The sequence below is a fragment of the Lampris incognitus genome, chromosome 14, assembly GCF_029633865.1.
Source record: "Lampris incognitus isolate fLamInc1 chromosome 14, fLamInc1.hap2, whole genome shotgun sequence".
Classification (NCBI taxonomy): Eukaryota; Metazoa; Chordata; class Actinopteri; order Lampriformes; family Lampridae; genus Lampris; species Lampris incognitus.
The window spans coordinates 40,818,702-40,839,061 of NC_079224.1; the positions used below are offsets into that span (position 1 = coordinate 40,818,702).

Consider the following 20,360-nt stretch of genomic DNA (forward strand, 5'->3'; position numbering starts at 1 on the left):
CGCCATCTATGTGAAGAGGGAAAGACCGTCCCTGAACTGAGGGGGGGGGCTAAGAGTACATCTGTCGCCATCTTACAATGCCGTGATTCCAAACATTCCCAAATCCTCTGTGAATAGCACACACGGCCACTGTAACTCTAGTTAATGGTCACGGGAATTTGCATATGAGACCGATCGTTGGTTTTGGTCTGTGTTGTTTATAAGGGGTCGGGTTACCTGTAGTCAGTTTAGACTGAAGAGGTCACTTATTATGCCCCCTTTCCACTACATGGAACCGGCTCAACTCGACTCGCCCTTTTTTTCGTTTTCCAGTACTGGGAAGTACCCGGCATTTCGGTAACTGTTACCACTTTTCTGGTACCTACCTTTGTCGAGGTTCCAAAAAAACGGGAGCGGGTACCAAAATCAATGCAGACCTCTGATTGGTCAGAGAAACGCCTCACTGCATCATCAATGCGCGCATGGGATATCACCCGGCACGTTTAAACACCGAAGCGGTCGAAGCGGAGTTATCTTAAAAGTACGTTTTGAAATGGAAAACCAGGCGTCGCCATGACGACCAGCTACACTGAGGGGGTACTGTTACGGTAATGGAAAACAACGCAGATGCGAGTCGAGTCGAGTCGAGTCGAGTCGAGTCGAGTCGAGTGGAGCCGGCACCATGTAGCGGGAAAGGGGCATTAGATGAGTGATGAGCGTTTCTCTCTCACTAAACGTTGTGTCCGGATGAACTGATTCACCTTTCTGCGATTTCCTGACCTGGATTATTGAGCATGCATAAAGACACTTTCAGACTGGAGAATTTCACTGACATACCTGTGCAAAACGCAGTCAAAAAAAAAATCAAAAGGCAATATGCAAATATTTTCAAAAGTCTTAATTTTCAGTCCTAATTGTTTTATTTTTCCCACATTTAGCAGAAACAAGTTCTTTACTCCACCTAGGAACTATTCTGGATATTGTTTTTTCCAGTATACACAGTCTGTAGATATGGCACAACTGATCCAGTATGAGTCCTGAAGGTTTTATTCACATGTTGTGGACTCCACCTTGCAGGCTGGTGATTCTCATGTTGGGCCTACCGACTGGTTCCTTGCCTCCACTAACATCTTCTGTTGCTGTATGCTTGATGGCGATACCTCACCCCATCTGGAGAGCCGAACACTCGGTCAGGACGAGAAGTAGGCCCGACACATGACTTATCAGCCTGCCAGGTGGACTCATAACGTATGAATAAAACCTTCATGGCTCACACTGGACCAGTTATAAGGCATCTCTACATACCGTCTACAGCGGTGTAATGAATGTGTCGTGCAATGCGGCTAATGTAAACCGTTACCCCTTGACTTAAACATTTCAGGACTTGGGGATTTAATCTTGTGAGGTTTTGTGCGACGCGCACGTGTATGAACTTGTGCACGTGTGCATGCAAACAGTATGTGTGGTTGCTTAATCACACGATGTGCGTCTCGGAACAGCTGCCAGATTGAGCCGATCAGCTCTCGGATGGATCCCGCGCTACGCTCTTATCTGGTGTAAACATAAAAGCTCTGCTACTCGGCGCACCAACAAGGCCGGCGTTGAAGTCCGTAAATACCACTGGGGACGGCCAGTTGACTCCATGTCTGTCCCACCACGACGAGGCACTTCTACACTCATCGTGCGCCGAGTGACGGGGTTGTCAAGGTGCGACGGCGATGATCTGGAGCCGTCGACGGCTGACGGGTGGGTGGGCCGGTCGAGACACAGACAGTTAAGGGGCGAGACGGAGGCAAACACCCGAGGAAACCGAGGAGGCGTGCGAACAAGGAGGCAGGCGGACTGGCGGGATACCAGCGAAATCGCGGGAGCAACAGAAACGGCAGCAAAGGGCCACAAGTGAACACAGGGGAAAGGGCGCCGACGGCCGAGGAGAGTGCCGAGAGATCAACTTTGTTTAGGGAAGAGGAGGATAGCATCAGCAATCAGTGAGGGAGAGCGGAGGAGGGAAGATAAAGAAAACAAGAGGGTTATGGAGACATAAAGGCAGAGTCGGTCAGTGTATTATCTGCTGGCATGACTTTCAGGGCAACAAAAGGGCAGGCGAACGTAGAGGGAACCGAATCTGGGTCCGTTTGTCTCCTCAAATGGCCTCTAGGGACTGTGTGAAACGGCCCCTTTCTTCCGAACCCTTTTCAGCCTAAACCCCATCTACATGACAAACGGCGCCACTTTGAAGCCGCTTGTGTCATTTTCTGTCTCTCTGCCACTCACTCCTGACCTTTTGCTCCCGTCTCTCATCTCTCTTTCTTTTTTTTTCTCCAGCCATTTGGCTTTTTTATTCATCGCTGTCTCCCTTTCACCCTTTATCTTTTCCATTTATCTGCGATATCTGCTTCTTCAGTCAAAACCAGCCTCCCGATTGGCAAAAATTGCCGAGGCAAGTTCAGCGGCTCCTCGGGCTCCTCGTTGTCTTGTCTGCATCCCGGCGAGAGCCCGAGCACGCAAGACCGAAGCGATGTTTGCTTACTCTATATTTCTCGGCCCCGGCCCGTGGAAAGTTTGACTCCGATGTCAGTTTTTAACCCTGGACATCAATGGACGACGATTGGCACCTCACATCATGGTGCACCGCAAACAACCTTCTCCTCAATGTGCAGAAGACGAAGGAGCTGATTGTGGACCTCTGTAGGTCTAGAAGCTGCAGCCACTCCCCCCATACACATCAATTGGGTGGAAGTGGAGCGTGTCTCCAGCTTTAACTTCCTTGGAGTCCACATCAGCGAGGACCTCTCCTGGACATCAAACACCCAGGCCCTTGTGAAAAAGGCCCAGCAACATCTGCGTTTCCTGAGGGGCCTGAGGAGCGCCCATCTACCCCCCCAAAATTCTCACCAACTTCTGCCACTGCACCATAGAGAGCATCCTGACCAGCTGCATCTCAGTGTGGTACGGCAACTGCACCTCAGTAGACCAGAAAGCTCTGCGGCGGGTCGTCAAGGCGGCCCGGCATATCACCGGTACCCAGCTCCCAGCCATAAAAGACATTTATCACCAACGCTGCCTTGGAAGGGGTCTCGGCATCAGCAGAGATCCCACCCACCCCAACCATGGGCTGTTCTCCTGCGCCCTGGGAGGCGCTACAGGAGCCGCAGAGCCCGCACTACCAGGCTCAAAAGCAGCTCCTCTCCCCAAGCTATTGCCCACCTGAACCTGGCCACCCACTGAATGTCTGTAAATGTGTTTGTACTCGTGCTCTTTTTTACTTGAGCTTTTAGCCTTCATCTGTATACATCTCATACTATGTTGGCGAGATTCAGCGTTTTCGGTTTTTACCGACTTTCCCCGGAAAATACCCAGATTTTTTTAAAAGGAGCAGATCGCTTTAAACTGATTTTCACCCGGATTCCACGTTTCCACGGATCCAAAAGTTCCTGTTCGTGTGAGGTCATGTAACAGTGCCCTCCTGTGGCGACATTCGGCACGCTGGATGGCTTCGAAAAATAAAAACCGAGAACGCTGAGCCTTGTAATTTGCCATGTCTGCGTATGTCTGTCTCGCGGCGTTTGGCGAGCCGCAACCCTCATTCGCGTTACACATGTGCCAACACGTGGTTTTTAATGACGACAAATTGAATTTAATTGAATTACTTCAACGCAGTGTAATGAACGGCTGAAATCGCCACCAAACTTCCCCCGCCTGTTTCCCATCTTTCTCTCTTCTATATCTCCCCCGCTGGCCGCGGTGCAGAAAAAGGGAGAAAAGCTGGCCTAGCGCTCGGCGAATAACAACCATGGGTGGCTTCGCCTTTGTTTTCATTACGTTTCACTATGTAATCTAACATGATTTACATTTCTGACACCGCAATGGAAAACGGTTAGCGTTCGCCTCCAATTACACGACGCCAGCGTGGCTTAAAAACTCTAAATGTTATGACAGCTCGGGAGATCACATTATTGGGAGGTGACAACTTGGATGCCGTGCAACGGAGGTCGTACCTGGATGAAGCGCTCCAACCGCTCCTTGATCTCGGTCAGGGTGGGGTTAGGGCTGCGAACTTTGACCTCCGGGTTCTGCCTCTTGGGCCTGCAGACCGTTCCCCACTACTCTGCCTGTATAGCTGTGAGCAAGACAGATGGAGGTGTAGGGGTGGGGGTGGGGGTGTGGGTTTTGGAAAGAGGACAAAAAAAAAAGGGATGGACAGAAATGAGGCAACTTGCAGTGTGGACATTGCATCACATAGCCAATCGGCCAACCCTCGGTCAGAATGACGTCCTGCAAACGTGCACCGTAGCCCAGACAGCGGGGTCTCATGTGCTACACGGGTCACAGAGACGCGGCGGAAGGAGAACCCAGCGGCTCGTGTTCTGCAGTCAAATACATGGCAGCTGCAAAGCTGACAGAACAACAGCTCTGAGGAGTTGAAATCCGAAGTCGGGGAGAACCGCAACACAGGGAGCAGGGGAAGAATTGAGGGGGGGGGGGTTACGTCAGCCCGAAACAACGCGGAGCCATAGATTTATTACGGCTGTGATAACAGCACCAAAAAAAAAATGTTGGATAGTTTTGGTAAAACAGAAACGAAAGATCGATTGCTTGTTTTGACTTCTCGGATATATCTGACGGTGGGGGGGGGCGGGGGGGGGGGGAGTTTGGAGTGTGAAATGGACACACAGCATGAAACAGTTCTTCACTATGACCTGAAACGACACCGGAGCGTTACGTCAGACACAACGTGTCCAAAGGCCCTTTAAAGTAATATCTCAGATCAGTTTGTTGTGACGATCCAATGGATCGCCTCACTTTTTATCATTTCAAGCAGATCAGCAATAATGTAACGTATCATAAAGGCGGTAAGGACTTGTCTCTTATACCTCGATAACTACAGACTAGGAGCTGTTGAGGCTTTCTTGTAGAATAACAATTAGAATCAACATTTCGGTTCATTATTCTTGCATGTTTTGTTTTTTTTGCCCCTTTTTCTCCCCGACTGTACTCTTCCGAGCCGTCCCGGTCGCTGCCCCGCCCCCTCTGCCGATCCGGGGAGGGCTGCAGACCACCACATGCCTCCCTCTGATACATGCGGAGTCGCCAGCCGCTTCTTTTCACCTGACAGTGAGGAGTTTCGCCGGGGGGGACGCAGCGGGTGGGAGGATCACGCTATTCCCCCCCTCCCCCCTGAACAGGCGCCCCGACCGACTAGAGGAGGCGCTAGTGCAGCGACCGGGACACGGACACCCACATCCGGCTTCCCACCCACGGACACGGCCAATTGTGTTTGTAGGGACGCTCGACCAAGCCGGAGGCAACACGGGGATTCGAACCGCCGATCCCCGTGTTGGTAGGCAACGGAATAGACCGCTACGCCACCCGGACTAGTCAAGCATATTAATGACTTCTGAATCCTAGTGTGTGTAGAGCTCACATCTGGCATACCCACTCCATTCCATTATCCAGGCCGCGTATCCGAAGTCGGGTCGCGGGACGCTGGAGCCTATCCCAGCAGTCACCGGGCGGCAGGCGGGGACACCTAGGGACAATGTAGTACGGCCGATTCACCTGACCTACATGTCTTTAGACTGTGGGAGGAAACCCACGCAGACACGGGGAGAACATGCAAATTCCGCATAGAGGACGACCTGGGACGGCCCCCAAGGCTGGACAACCCCGGGGTTCGAACCCAGGACCCTTCTCACTGTGAGGCGACCGCGCTAACCACTGCACCACCGTGCCGCCCATCTAGCACATCATCACACGCTGCTCCCATGGTCTACCGAAGTGTACTGCGTAGGAAGAGACTCACTCAAGAGCCCGGAGGAAGACCCATGTGGACACAAAGTGAATGACACGGACGCTTAACCAGAAAATAAAAGCTCAACAACAGCACAGTACATTACAAATGAACCAGTTAGCGGGTTGAAGAGAAAAGCTGTTAATGTTGCAACTCGCTCACCCTTCCATACTCTCTCGCTCACTCATATCCTCCTACCCTTACATGCACGGACACACACATGCATGCACACGTGCACACACACCCACAAGGAGTGCTCCAAAAAATGTAGACATCTCTATGGGCCACACACCAACACCGCATTTGCAAGCATCAACTCAAAAGGGTTCCTTCAGACTTCTGCAGGCAACGACTCTAATTATGGTAATCTCAGGCCAAACTTGAATCAGTGAATAGCAGAATACGGATAGGAGTGTGTGTGTGTGTGTGTGTGTACATATTCACTACGTATCTGCGAGGAAATATGAGTGGTAGCGATCATAAAAGTGCTGAACCTGAGAATCTCTGGCCTGTGATCTAAGCAACGTCTTGATAAGGCCCTCTGCTCCCCCATCCTGCTGAGACAGCGCTTCACACAGGCCCCCCCCCCCCCCATAAAAATGCAAAAATCCTCCCTCGCTTCATTCCCGCCCCTGCACACCTCTCTCCGTCCTCCTCTCCTCTTTATGCAGTCAATCTCTCTCCATCGCCTCGCTCTCTTTGCTTCCTCTAGTCGGGAGCAGTTCGCGTCAGGGATGCCCTACCCGCCGTCTGCATGAACAAACGCCCCTGTCTGCTACGGACACACAAAACCCCCCCCCCCCGCCCCCCCCCCCGAAGGTCTTGATTGCACCTGCGGCTCTGCGTCATGCTCCGGCATGAGGCAGGCGATCAATAGAGTTTGGACTTCCAACTTCCCGTTCGACGCAATGATTAATTGATGAGTCAAACAGCTCTGCGTGTGTGTGTGTGTGTGTGTGTGTGTGTGTGTGTGTGTTCGGCTGCAAATGTCTGCCTGCCTGCCTGCACCGCTTGGCGAGGGATGAGGCATTAGCGGGGAAACCGGGCTCATTGGAGGGATGGGGGGCTCATGAGAGAGGAGCGCTGGGGGTTTTTAGTGCTCGGCAGTATGCGGCGCGGACTTAAAATAATTTCTTCGCAGCGCATGTTGGACACCGAGGCGGCAGCTACGGCAGCTGTCGACAGCGAGAGCCTTGGGCCCCGATTACCTGATGAAATAGATATTGCACGTGTGCGGACGGGTCCGGGGCAGACATCGCATGTTATGATAGGGCTGCAGATGAAAACTAATAACGTGTGCGCACAAACACGCGCCCCCACCACCACCCCCACCCCCACCCCCCCTCCCCCACATCCTCCCTCTTTCTCACCGCGTCGTAATTGCACGTTCGATCTCTGTCTCCCACTCTTGCTTAAGTTGAACAGGACACCGAGCGCAGTGCGTGACCCCCCCCCCCCCCCCGCAGGACACGTGTCTCGAATGGATGGTGGGGGAGAGCTACAGCAGGCAACGCTGCAGAAACCGAGGAGTCTCTCTCTCTCTCTCTCTCTCTCTCTCTCTCTCTGTGTGTGTGGGTGGATGCATAGTGTTCAACGGCTCCTTTTTCTCAGCGATCAATAAGCCCTGCTCTACCCTGGCGGCCGTAAAGGCCCCAACCTCGGCGCACAAACGCACGCAAAGGGACAGGCAACACACCCACACAGCCGACACAACTTCTAACATATGGCTTCTTTCTGTCTCCTTTCTATGGCGCTGACTCACTCCAGCGTGATTGCCTCCCCTTAACTAATGTCAGCCACCTTTCCCTGGCTTCCTGTGCGCCATCGCCACGGGGACCGGCCCTCCACGCCCTCGCACTGACACAAGCTGACCTGACTCAGTCCTATTACAGGCCCACAGAGAAACTCATAAACAGAAAAATTGGAAACAGAGGGAGAAACATGGGCGCGCATTAGGGAGTGTTTTGATTCTGGGTTTTTTTTTCTTTTTTCAAATGTACCCGTCTGTGTGTGTGTGTGTGTGTGTGTGTGCGTGTGTGAGCAGGGGTATATAAAAGACAGCCATGGTAGAGGAACCGTAGGAGTCCAGGATACTGACCCGAAATTAAGGGGAACCGGCCCATTCGTCACCTGCACTCAGCCGTGGATTGATTTTGGCGCTCCAACTGGAGGACTAATGAGCCAACTAACAGGAATGTGTGTGTGTGTGTGTGTGTGTGTGTGTGTGTGTGTGTGTGTGCGCGCATGTGTGTGTGTGTGTGTGTGTATGTGTAGAATGAGCTCAATGGCTATGCAAGTGGTGATATTTAACTATTTGTCTAGTTATTCAAACTTAACACAAATCCAATACCGCCTGTGTCCACTAGATGGCAGAGATGGCAGCCGCTGCGGCGGTTTAGTCGAGTAAATTGCTGCGTAATCTGACGCTCAGCAGCACTAGCTACACAGCCATGCAAGGTCTTACGAAAACTCTTATCGCATCACAGCTATACCGCTTATTGTATTTGTAATGAACCGCTTTTTAATGAAAAGTCAAGTGTCAATAACGAGTAATGAGCTCAGCCTATGAAAGGACATGAGCACAGTAAGAGAAGAAGAAGAAAGAGAGAACGCCACTTTATTTCGTCATTGTACAGGTTACAATGAAACTCGTCTTCTGCATTTAACCCATCCTATTGGAGAGGAGCAGTAGGCAGCTGCAGCACCCGGGGACCAACTCCAGCACTTCTTTCCACTGCCTTGCTCAGGGGCACAGGCAGGAGTATTAACCCTAACACGCATGTCTTTTTTTTTTCTTCCTAAAATTATTTCTGATTTTTCTCCCAATTTAGTGGCGAATCGCTCCCTATTTTACTTCAAACCCCCCCCCCCTCCTCGTACTGCATGCGTTCGCCAACTGCATCTCTCCGGCCGGCAGTCTCGAAGGAGTCGCCTCGCCACTCCAGGCCCCGCCACTGCTTTTTCCGACACACGCACAGACGCATTCATGTGACGAACACAAGCCGACTCCGCCCCCCTCCCGAAGACAGCGCTGCCAATGACTGCTGCTTCGCCGAGCCCGGCCATAGTCGGATCTGACGAGACCGGGGCGTGAACCCCGGTCCCCAGTGGGCAACTGCATGGACACAAAGCCGATGCTTAGACCGCTACACCACCGCGGACCATGCATGTCTTTTAGATGGTGGGAGGAAATCGGAGCATCCGGAGGAAACCCACACAGACACGGGGAGAACATGCAAACTCCACACAGGAAGGACCTGGGACGGCCTGGGGTTCGAACCCAGGACCTTTTCGCTGTGAGGCAACAGCGTTAACCACCGGGCCACCGTGCTGCCCACCGTAAAAGAGGAAGTTACAGACGACATAAGCTGAACGTTCAAAGTCACAAGAAAAATGTGTACCAGAGTTTTTCTTTGTACCCAGCAGTCGGAACTGGTGAAATTGTGACTCTGTGTGCAATGCTGGAGCCTCCAACACATGTACATGGGAAAGAGAAGGGGCTAATTGGACAGATGAGGGAGTGACAGGATATCCCTAATTTCAGCACCTTCCACGGCGTCATAGATCAAGCGGCGCCCCTGGCAAAATTCATCGACGAAGAGTTGAAGAAAGTGATGCAATTAGTAGTTCACTAGTTGGTCCACTTCATCCTTGCAAAAGTACCGAGTCATCGCCAGTTTCACAAGCTAGTCCAAAAATATGAGAAGGAATATGGCGACATGGTGATGGATCATATGGGGCTGGTGGTTGCCTTGTGGCAGAGTGGCTTAGCGTTGTTTTTTTTAAATCTCCCGCACCATTTCCTCAAATTCCTTGCAAACAAAAGGCGAGTTGAACCAGACTTGTCGAATCCAAGTCGACCTATTGTTATGCGAGCGGATGATAAATGTGGCGTTCTCGAAGGATAACACACTGAATCTGCAGCTCCACGGGAGAGACGGCTCCATCGATGGAGGCAACATGGTGCATGTGGCCACAGCATTCAAACCCAAAATCCACTCACCGCACAAAGCATGTCGAGTACAATGCATTGGTGGAGGTCTTGGAGGAGCTGAGGAGATGGGTTTGGATCAGAGTTCACAGATCCGGAGGAGTATGAGGATTTAAAAAAAACATTTTTTTGTTAACTAATTGAGAACCGCTTCCAAGTCCCCGTGTCATCTCTGACCCCAGCCATGTGAAGCTGATGAACTGCAGTGAAATGAGATCCTCAAATCAGAGCTCAGCACAAGCGCTTCACCCTCCTGGTATACGGGATCCGACAGAAAGTACCCGATCCAAAGTGAAATGTGCAAACAATTATGTCCGTTTCTGTAAGGCCATACAACTGCATCAACATTTTTTTCAAAACGAACGCCGTAAAGAGAAAACAGAGGCAGTGTGACTAACGGAGACGGTATGTTAAGTGTTCTGAATTAATATTTCATTAAAATGTTAGGCGATACCAGGGCAGCCCCCCTTGATGATTGAGTTTCGCTAATGTTGTTGCCTGGCAAAAACTACAGACTACCGTTGCTGCAGGCCAGGAGTTCTGCACTACTGTACTGGTCCTGACCCAAAACGGGATCGTGAGCAGATGCAGAGTGGGTCGCGGATGGGTATTTTGCAAGTACATGTGCTCTGTTCTAAAAAAAAAAAAGAAGAAAAAAAAAATCAAGCTTTTATTTCGTATTTTCATGGGTTTTACAGAACTTTCTATGATTGGCTTTTATTCTGAAGAGCTTTGAGTGCGTGTCTTATGCACAGTGGTCACATCGATCCAACAGAGTTTATTTTTCTTTTGGATTTTTTCCCCCCTTTTTTCTCCCCAGTTGCACTTGGCCAGTTACCCCAACTGTCCCGAGCCGTCCTGATCTCTGCTCCGCCCCCTCTGCCGATCCGGGGAGGGCTGCAGACTACCACATGCCTCCTCCCATACATGTGGAGTCGCCAGCCGCCTCTTTTCACCTGACAGTGAGGAGTTTCACCAGTGGGACGTAGCACGTGGGTGGATCACGCCATTCCCCCCAGTCTCCCCCACCACCAAACAGGCGCCCCGACCGACCAGAGGAGGCGCTAGTGCAGCGACCAGGACACATACCCACATCCGGCTTCCCACCCGCAGACACGGCCAGTTGTGTCTGTAGGGACGCCAAACCAAGCCGTAGGTAACACGGGGAATCGAACCGCCGATCCCCGTGTTGGTAGGCAACGGAATAGGACCGCCACGCTAGCCGGACGCCGTGACACAGCTGACAAGCCGGGCCAGTTTAAGTGAGCCTCGCCAATTAAGGCCCGGCTCTTTTCAACACGGCCTCGAAGCTAAAATCCATGACACAAACTACACTGAAAAAACGTAAGGAGAGCGTGAAGCCGCCCAAGTCGAAGCCGCCGTTTAGAAAGGAAAGCACCCGGCCCGTGCAGAGAAACCAGCGGAGCACTTCCAAAGAAACCCGCACACGCCGAGGTCATCCCCAGAACTGATGGAGTCCTCACGTTCTACGCCGCAGCATGTGTCGCGCATGTCCCACCACGCCGCTCGCCGCACCGCCAACTGCGAGAAGGCCCACGCCACTGCCGAGGAACTTCCCCCCTCCCAGCTGCCGCGGACAGGGCCGGGGAGCCGCGGGGGCCCCCCGGTCCGCGGCAGATACCGCTGCAGACGACTCCGCCGCCGCCGCCGCCGCCCGGTGACGCCATGAGGAGGCGATTCGAGACACGTCCGACGGCGTTGAACAAGCAACCGCAGCTCGCATGGGGCCAAGTGCACGCTATGCATCACAGATGGGCGGGTCCGCAGATGTGGCCCACCGCACGGCCTCGCTGGTGTGTGTGTGAGAGACATGTGTGGGAAAGCTGCTCCGTTTCTCTGCATTGGAGACTTTCCGACCACAACAACTGCACGGGACATTTTCAATTACGGTGGACTCGCTACCCTCCCCCCCCCCCCCCCCCGGGGGCTCGGCGGGCCCGACCGAGGAGACGTGCGCCAGGATTACAAGCGACGGCGCAGCTGCCATGACTGGGAAGCACTCCTCCCCCCCCGGGGGTGGGTGGGGGTGGTGGTGGTGGTGGTGGTGGTGGTGGGGGGGAATTCTTGAAAACGCTCCAAAACGCGGCGCGGAACCGTCGCTTTATTTTGCACGGAGACGTCCTGGCAGCCGAGGGCACGGCGACGGGGGGGGGGGGGGGGAAACCCGAGTCGATTTTACTCGCACAGCCCAGCATCCTACATTGCAGCAACGCAACATCCCGTCCTTAGACCCCCGCATCGGATAAGGAACAACCCTTTAACAAGGGGGACGAATAGGGAGAAACCTCTGGGGGGGGGGGGGGGGCGGCACAACGGGGGAGGGATCTCTCTCCCGGCACAAGGGTGGTGAAGGCTTGACGGAGCGTGACGGCTTAAGGAACACACACGTGTGCTTTCCTTTTTGTTGAACGTGTCTCGCCGTATGTGTGAGTCAGTGGTTGCAGAATAATGGAAGGTAATTAACTCGGGTGTTGATGTGTCTGCTCGTCTGCGTGTTTACCTGTACGTGTGCGAGCACGCGTTGCGGGCGGGCGCGCATCTGTCACAACACTTCACTCTAATTACCTGAGCACGCAACTCCAGAAAGGTTGGGCGACTTGTGCTGATGCCACAATACGGGAAACGCCGGCCTCGCTCCCACTTAGATTGGATAACGCCACCTCCTTTAGATTTATGGCGGCACTAGCTGATAGCTTTGCTCAAGGCGTGCGCGTGTGTGTGTGTGTGTGTGTGTTGCTATTTTAGCTAAGTTGGCAGTGGATGAACGCTACTGAGGCACGGTGGCGCAGTGGTTAGCGCGGTCGCCTCGCAGCGAGAAGGTCCTGGGTTCGAACCTCGGGGTAGTCCAACCTTGGGGGTCGTCCCGGGTCGCCCTCTGTGTGGAGTTTGCATGTTCTCCCCGTGTCCGCGTGGGTTTCCTCCGGGGGCTCCGGGTTCCTCCCACAGTCCAAAGACCTGCAGGTCAGGTGACTCGGCCGTACTAACTTGTCCAGGGTGTCTCCCCCGCCTGCCGCCCAGTGACTGCTGGGATTGGCTCCAGCATCCCCGCGACCCCGAGCAGGATAAGGGGTTTGGATGGATGGATGAATGGATGTTATAGTCAAATGTGGCAACGGGGCATCTAGGAATCAGATAATGGAAGACGAGAAGCGAGGCCGCAGCAATTTTCTCCGACGGTCCTCTCCTCGGATCTTCTGAGGAGTATCATATAATTCACCCATCGCGTGTCGAGATAAGGGCGCGGGGCTCGGCATTTCTGAGACAGCGGTACATACTGTCGGGCTCTTCTAGAGGGAGCCGCGGGCTAATTTAACAAAGACTCTGCACCGGGAGGTGTCCACCCGATAAGCCCGATCCGTTTACCCGCGCTTTCCTGTCTTCTCCCCCGTTCCGAAACAGGAGGAAATCAGGCCCGGGGATCGTTATATCAGCTCTGGCGTCAGACCGAGGGAGATATGTACCGCACCAGTGTGCCGTAAATCTTTACCGTTGAGAAACACACACACACACACACACACACACACACACACACACACACACACGCACACACACACACACACACATGCTAATGATGGTGTTACTGGAAAGCTCTTAAGCCAGCAGGGCCCCGTGAAGCTACAGCTAGAAGAAGGTCAAGAAACTTTCTGTAACTTTTTCAGAAACACACACACACACACACACACACACACACACACACACACACACACACACACAAAATCCTTTTTTTCCCCCTCAAAGATCAGGAAAGCTTTGCTTAATAAGAAAAGGAAAATTAAGTGCAGTAATAAAGACTACATAGGGCGCCCCGGTGGCTCACCTGGTAGGGTGCGTACCACATAAGGCTGAGTCCTTACCGCAGCGGCCTGGGTTCGAATCCGGCCCGGGCCCCTCGCTGCATGGCATGCCCTCTCTCTCTCTCTCTCTCTCTCTCTCTCCTGCCTTTCCTCTCTCCCTCTCTCGACTATCGCTATCTAATAAAGGTGGAAAATCCCCCCTGCCCCCCCCCCAAAAAAATCTTTAAAAACAGACTACAAAGATGGCTACTGCAGCTCACATGTATTCTAGGGGAGTGGATAGTTTTCTTTTTCTTTTTTTTGTGGTGTAGGACACTTCTGACATGTTCAAAATAATCAATACAAATATGTATGAAAATATAATAATTCCCTGTGTATGTTTATTGTCTCTCTCTCTCTCACATACACCCACACAGAGTGAGAGAGAAAGGGAGAGAGAGAGGGAGAGAGAGAGCGGGAGAGAGTGAGTGAGAGAGAGATAGAGCGAGGGAGGGAGAGTGAGAGAGAGCAAGAGAGAGAGTGAGAGAGAGAGAGCGAAAGAGAGAGAGTGATGAAGGGGAGAGAGATAGAGTGAGTGAGAGTGAGAGAGGGGGAGTAGAAAGGGAGAGAGGGAGAGGGAGAGGGAGAGAGAGGGAGATAGAGAGAGTAGAAAGGGAGGTGGAGAGAGGGAGATAGAGTGAGAGAGAGCGAGAGAGAGGGAGTAGAAAGGGAGAGAGGGAGAGGGAGATAGAGAGAGGGAGCAAGAGAGGGAGAGAGAGATAGAGAGAGGGAGAGGGAGATAGAGAGAGGGAGCAAGAGAGGGAGAGAGAGATAGAGAGAGGAAGAGGGAGATAGAGAGAGGGAGAGGGAGATAGAGAGAGGAAGAGGAAGATAGAGAGAGTAGAAGGGAGGTAGAGAGTGGGAGATAGAGAGAGGGAGGTAGAGAGTGGGAGAGGGAGAGGGAGAGGGAGATAGAGAGAGGGAGAGGGAGATAGAGAGAGGGAGGTAGAGAGTGGGAGAGGGAGAGGGAGATAGAGAGAGGAAGAGGGAGATAGAGCAGGTAGTGCCAAAACAACAGCTTCACAAAGACCTCATTCTTCCTCCGACTGCAGACACACACACCCTGACATCACCGACACACATCCCCCCCCCCCCTGCTCCCCGTGACACTAAAACCCGCAACACCCCAAAACACTGCACCGCAACGTTCTGTTCCCGCCGCCTGGAACCGAGGGCTTAACAGCCACAAGCCGGGCCAGCGGCGAAAACGGGGCGGGCGGGGTCGAGCGGAGGGGCTGCAGCCAGCGAGGCTTTACGAGCGGGGGCCCTTGGACACGTTGAAATGCTCTCAAACCGGAGGCTTTGTTCTAGAAAGGCCAGGCTGTTCTCACACGCTCCGAACCTACTCACGCCGCACTAACAGTAAACACATGAACGGCCCCGGCTTTCCAAGGCCACTTAGACAAATATTTAATAAACACGAGATTCCCACACATGCCGCTTCTCAGACGGTAAACAGGGACATGCGCGGACACGCAGCACCGAGGACGCACACACGCCCATGCGCCGGGGGTGCGCGCAAACACGCGAGCGCACGCCGCGCCCTCGTGCGCCGCCTAAACGCCGCCCCCTTCCAGAGGGTCACGCCGCGGGAGCAGGTTTTACGCGCCGCGCCGCACGCAAGTTTGAGCGCTGACGTAAGGCGTGTGGCTGTCCCCGTTATAACAGCCTCTTAGGGCGCTGAAGGTGCCGCAGAAGACGGCGTCGCAGTGGAATGTGGCCGTTTCGAGGCCACGGCGCCGCGGTTAGCGCGGTCGCCTCACGGCGAGAAGGTCCCGGGTTCGAGCCCCGGGGTCGTCCAACCTCGAGGGTCGTCCCGGGTCGTCCTCTGTGTGGAGTTTGCATGTTCTCCCCCGTGTCTGGGCGGGTTTCCTCCGGGGGGCTCCGGGGTCCTCCCACAGTCCAAAGACATGTAGGTCAGGTGACTCGGCCGTACTAAATTCTCCCTAGATGTGTGTGTGTGTGTGTGTGTGTGTGTGTGTGTGGGCCCTGTGATGGCCCGGCGGCCTGTCCGGGGCGTCTCCCCGCCTGCCGCCCAATGACTGCCGGGATAGGCTCCAGTGTCCCCCCGCGACCCCGACAGCAGGAGAAGCAGTTGGGATAAGGGCTGGATGGATGGAGGGATGATTTGTGGAAGTAAACCGAGAGGCCGCGTCTTGCCCCGCGAGTTTATTTTTCTACTTCCTGTCGTTTCTCCGTCCGCAACCACCCTCTCGAGGGCCCTATGATTTCCACAATCTGGAACGCGCAGTCCCGGAAGTGGCGCGGACAAATGGATTTCAGATATAAACACGGAAACGTGTGGGATTTGGCGATTCGGGGAGGAGGGGGGGGCGGGGGGGAGCTCGTTACCGAATTTATGAACATATTAGGAATGTGGAGCTTTTTCTCCTCGGACCGCCCGTCGCTCTCCCACGCGGGAGCCACTTTTTTTTTTTTTTTTTTTGTGATTCTGCGGCGTCTTTGGGAGTGTAGGTATCGCCGCCCGCACACATCAGCAAACGCGTGTGGGGGGAAAAAAACAGCGAAGCGCGCAACAACACGAGCGGAACGCATCACAAAAAAACAAAACGAAGGGACGCGGCGTTTCGCGCCGTTTCCGAGGCCGCGGCGGACCGGGCGGACTCCCTTGCCGTGGAAACGGGGTTTCGAGACAAGAATCTGAAGGAGTAAAACAAAACAGAAACCCGAGAATGGGGAGGAAAAAAGAAAAATAACAGAAAAATAAAAGGGGACCCAACACCCTCATTTGCATGTGCTCTCTCTCCCTCTTTCTCTCCCCCCTCCCCTCCCCCCCTCTCTCTCTCTCTTCCTGGCTCACTTTACCTCCCCTGCTGCAGCCCAGCTGGTCCACACATGAGCGTGCAGTATGCCACCAGTAGGCTACTGTCACTTGCCAGTCTCAGCAGGATCTGGGGCATGCAGTCTTGGCTGGATCTGCCCTTGTTCCATTCCCACCGGTTCTGTCTTTTCCCCCCATAGTCGACTGCCTCCTCCTCCTCCTCCTCCTCCTCTCCCCTGTTCCTCTCCCTCTGCTCCAATTGGCTGACTGGGGGGAATCTGGAAGTCATACAGCAGCGCTACGGCCAGTCCGGTCCCCGAGAGACGAGGACCTCGTGGTTGTTTCGAGGAACCGTGACACCGGTGCTGATGGTGCCAAGCCTGGAAGAAGTTGTTGCTAGTTGAGCGGCCAGAAAATCGAGCAAAGGGCGTAAATCGAACCGACTTCCAACCCCTCTGAGTCAACTCCTGAGAAAACAGAAAGATTTCCCTTTTTGACCGTCCAAAGGTCGATTTTGTCTTCCCCCCCTCCCTGTTCCTCCCCAACTGTACCCGGCCAATTACCCCACTCTCTGAGCCGCCCCGGTCACTGCCCCACACCCTCTCTGGCGAACCGGGGAGGGCTGCAGACTACCACATGCCTCCTCCGATACATGAGGAGTCGCCAGCCGCTTCTTTGACAGTGAGGAGTTTCGCCAGGGGGACGTAGCGCGTGGGAGGATCACGCTATTTCCCCCCAGTTCCCCCTCACCGACCAGAGGAGGCGCTAGTGCAGCGACCAGGACACATACCCACACCCGGCTTCCCACCAGCAGACACGGCCAATTGTGTCCGTAGTAACACGGGGATTCGAACCGGCGATCCCCGTGTTGGTAGGCAACGGCATAGACCGCTACACCAGGCTGATTGAGATAAAATATATTTGGAGCTCGGCTGCACTGAACTGTGTGCAGAGCTTGAGAGTGAAATGATTTTTCTGGACGTTAAAAGGGAAACGCCAGTATCTATTTCTAACATGAGCCCTAACTTCCCCCGTGTTAGGTGTCAAACCGAGCGACGGGCAGCGGAATCTGTCCAATCGATTCAGTATCGAACCGCAACGTAATACCTCGAGACGGCAGTGCTCGCCACATAACGTCCACTAAAAGACATCTTCTTCTGGTAGCAACAGGCCCGTAATATTATGCGAGGAGTCCAGAGAGCCTTCGCCGCATTATCAATCATGGAACTACACAGACATCAACCCAGTTCTAATCCCAGAGCGCAGGTCTTTTGTTCTGGCACCCTGCAAGGAGTGAACTGCCACGGGAAGACGACGCCGGAGTGAGTTAGAAAATGTAAATAAGGTCTGTCGCCGTGCTGACTGACTGTACCCTGGATTGTGCGTTTACGATCAATAGGGTTTTCAGACTCTTCGCATAACAACCGTTAGTCTAGCGACCACTCAAGAGTGCTTTACAACGGACATCTCTCACATCCACCCTTTCACACACACAATCAAACACTGACGGAGGAGGAGGCTGCCATGCAAGGCGCCAACCTGCTTATCAGGAGCAGTTAGGGCTTCGGTGTCTTGCTCAAGGACACTTTGACACGCTCTCTGCAGGAGCCGGGGATCGAACCAGCGACCTTCCAAGTACTAGACGACCCGCTCTGCCTCCTGAGCCATGCCACCGATAAAGAGAGCTGTTTTAGTGGACGACACTGCAGCTCATGCTAGCTTGCTCAATACTGAATCAACTTAAACGATTCCGCCCCGTCGGGGTAGCGTGGCGGTCTATTCCGTTGGTCTATCAACACGGGGGTCGTCGGTTCGAATCCCCGTATTACCTCCAGCTCGGTCGGGCGTCCCCACAGACACAATTGGCCGTGTCTGCGGGTGGGTAGCCGGATGCGGGTGTGTGCCCTGGTCGCTACACTAGTAGTGGGGTGGAGTGGGGGATCCAAAAAAGCCAGATTCTGCCTCCCATGAGGGGCTCAGGTTAAAAAATAAAGGAGTGTTCCTTTAAGTACTGTCTTTTGTTTCGTTTCAAATTTATGGATAGTGAGAGTTGACTCGAGGGTTCCCGTCTGTGTTTTGCGGTCCAGACGGGCCGTCGGTCACATGTCCGTCCAGCCTGGCAGGCTGCTGTGCTGGGCGATGAGTCAAAGACGCAGACAGGCAGGGTCAGCGAGATAAAGGGCTGTGCAGGCACAGCAGTCCTGTTGGCGCTACAAACAAGAGCAACAAAACGGCTCGGGACGCCCGGCGGCTGCACCAAGCGACCCTGGCGACGGCGTCTGGAAGTTCAGGCTCTCGTGTCCCCGTGGTCGCTTGGAGAAGAAGCGTGATAGAGGGTTTTCTGGTGACGTCGTAGACCGTTTCTGGCAGCTCCCTGTGGATGAGGTTTACGAGCGTCAGGGTGATACAGAGGGTGAGCTTTTTAAGTCTCCAGAATTGCCTCGGTCGTCGTCACAATTTTCAGTCTCACCAACACGTTACTTCTGCGGCCATGTGACAGTCTAAAAGGGTAATGCAGATGATGTGCTAAAGATCTGCTGATTATGGGTTATGCTACGAATGTAAAGTATTGCGGTAGCGTGGCGGTCTACTCCGTTGCCTACCAACACGGGGATCGGCGGTTCGAATCCCCGTGTTACCGTGTGTGGGTATGTGTCCTGGTCACTCCACTAGCGCCTCCTCTGGTTGGTCGGGGCGCCTGTCCGGGGGGGACTGGGGAGAATAGTGTGATCACGTGCTACCTCCCCCTGGTGAAACTCCTCGCTGTCAGGTTGAAAGAAGCGGCTGGCGACTCCACATGTTTCGGAGAAGGCGTGTGGTAGTCTGCAGCCCTCCCTGGATCGGCAGAGGGGGTGGAGCAGCGACCGGGATGGGTCAGAAGAGTGGGGCAATTGGCCGGATACAACTGGGGGGGGGGGTTTGGCCCTGTGATGGCCTGGCGGCCTGTCCAGGGTGTCTCCCCACCTGCCACCCAATGACTGCTGGGATAGACTTCAGCATCCTTGTGACCCTGAGAGCAGGATAAGCAGTTTGGATAATGGATGGACAATTGGGGGGCGGGGGGGAGGTGGAGAGAAGGGGGCAAAAATCCCAAAAGAAATGTAAAGTATTTTTTCCCCTCTCTTTGCATCTCTCACATTCAGGACTTAGATATCTCCAGACTCAGGAAACAGGCAGGCAACATCACTGCAGACCCATCACACCCCGGTCACAACACCTCTCCTCTGGTAGGCGCTACAGAGCACTGTACCCCAAAACAACCAGATATAAAAACAGTTTCTCTCCGCAGGCTGTCATTCAAATGAACACTTATGTCAGCAAATCCAGCCATGTTGTATATACTGTACTGTACATTGTACGTATACTGGTACACTCGGTCATGTCCATCCACCTCAGGCATGTATGTAAGTAAGCTGCTAGCATCTATTTCAGCATCTCTGATATATTCTCTGCACCACGGCACCTTATCACCTCTTATTTCACCTGTATAAGTCAGTCCTTGTGTATACATCTGAAGATTGTTGTGTTGTTGTGTTGTTATTCTACGTTAAGTACACTGAGAGAGCCTCGAAACCGGAGTCCAACTCCATGTTATGTGCAAACCCCCATGGCCAATAAAGCTGATTCTGACTCAGACAGCGATGACCAGGTTGATGCAGCTTTTATCAGAGGGGTGTGGAAGCTTCATCTCTACATAAGGCTTTACCTACGGTGTCGTTGTTTAAGGGACCGAGGTCGCCACCTTTAGTCACGAATAAATGACCGGGTTTGTCCACACGAGCACATGGCGTCCACAGGTCTCCGGTTACACCGACTGCCGGGTTTGTGCGGCTCCAGCCCGGATAAAACGTTTTTCGTCAAAGGCCTTAACGTCAATGACCCTTTACAATTTTAGTCTCGCTTTCCAGGACTCCACCTGAGGCAAGGCACCTGTACCGGGGAGGTTGTATATATCTGCCCCTT

General features: G+C 53.5%; 1 protein-coding gene across 1 annotated transcript in view; it reads right to left on the reverse strand.

The window, feature by feature from the left end:
• LOC130124455 (glypican-5-like) overlaps positions 1 to 20,360 on the reverse strand; it is a 142,006-nt gene that overhangs the window by 23,989 nt on the left and 97,657 nt on the right. Inside the window, 2 exon segments of the mRNA XM_056293909.1 lie at positions 3,978 to 4,058; positions 4,060 to 4,099. Coding sequence (XP_056149884.1) covers positions 3,978 to 4,058; positions 4,060 to 4,099 — 121 coding nt within the window.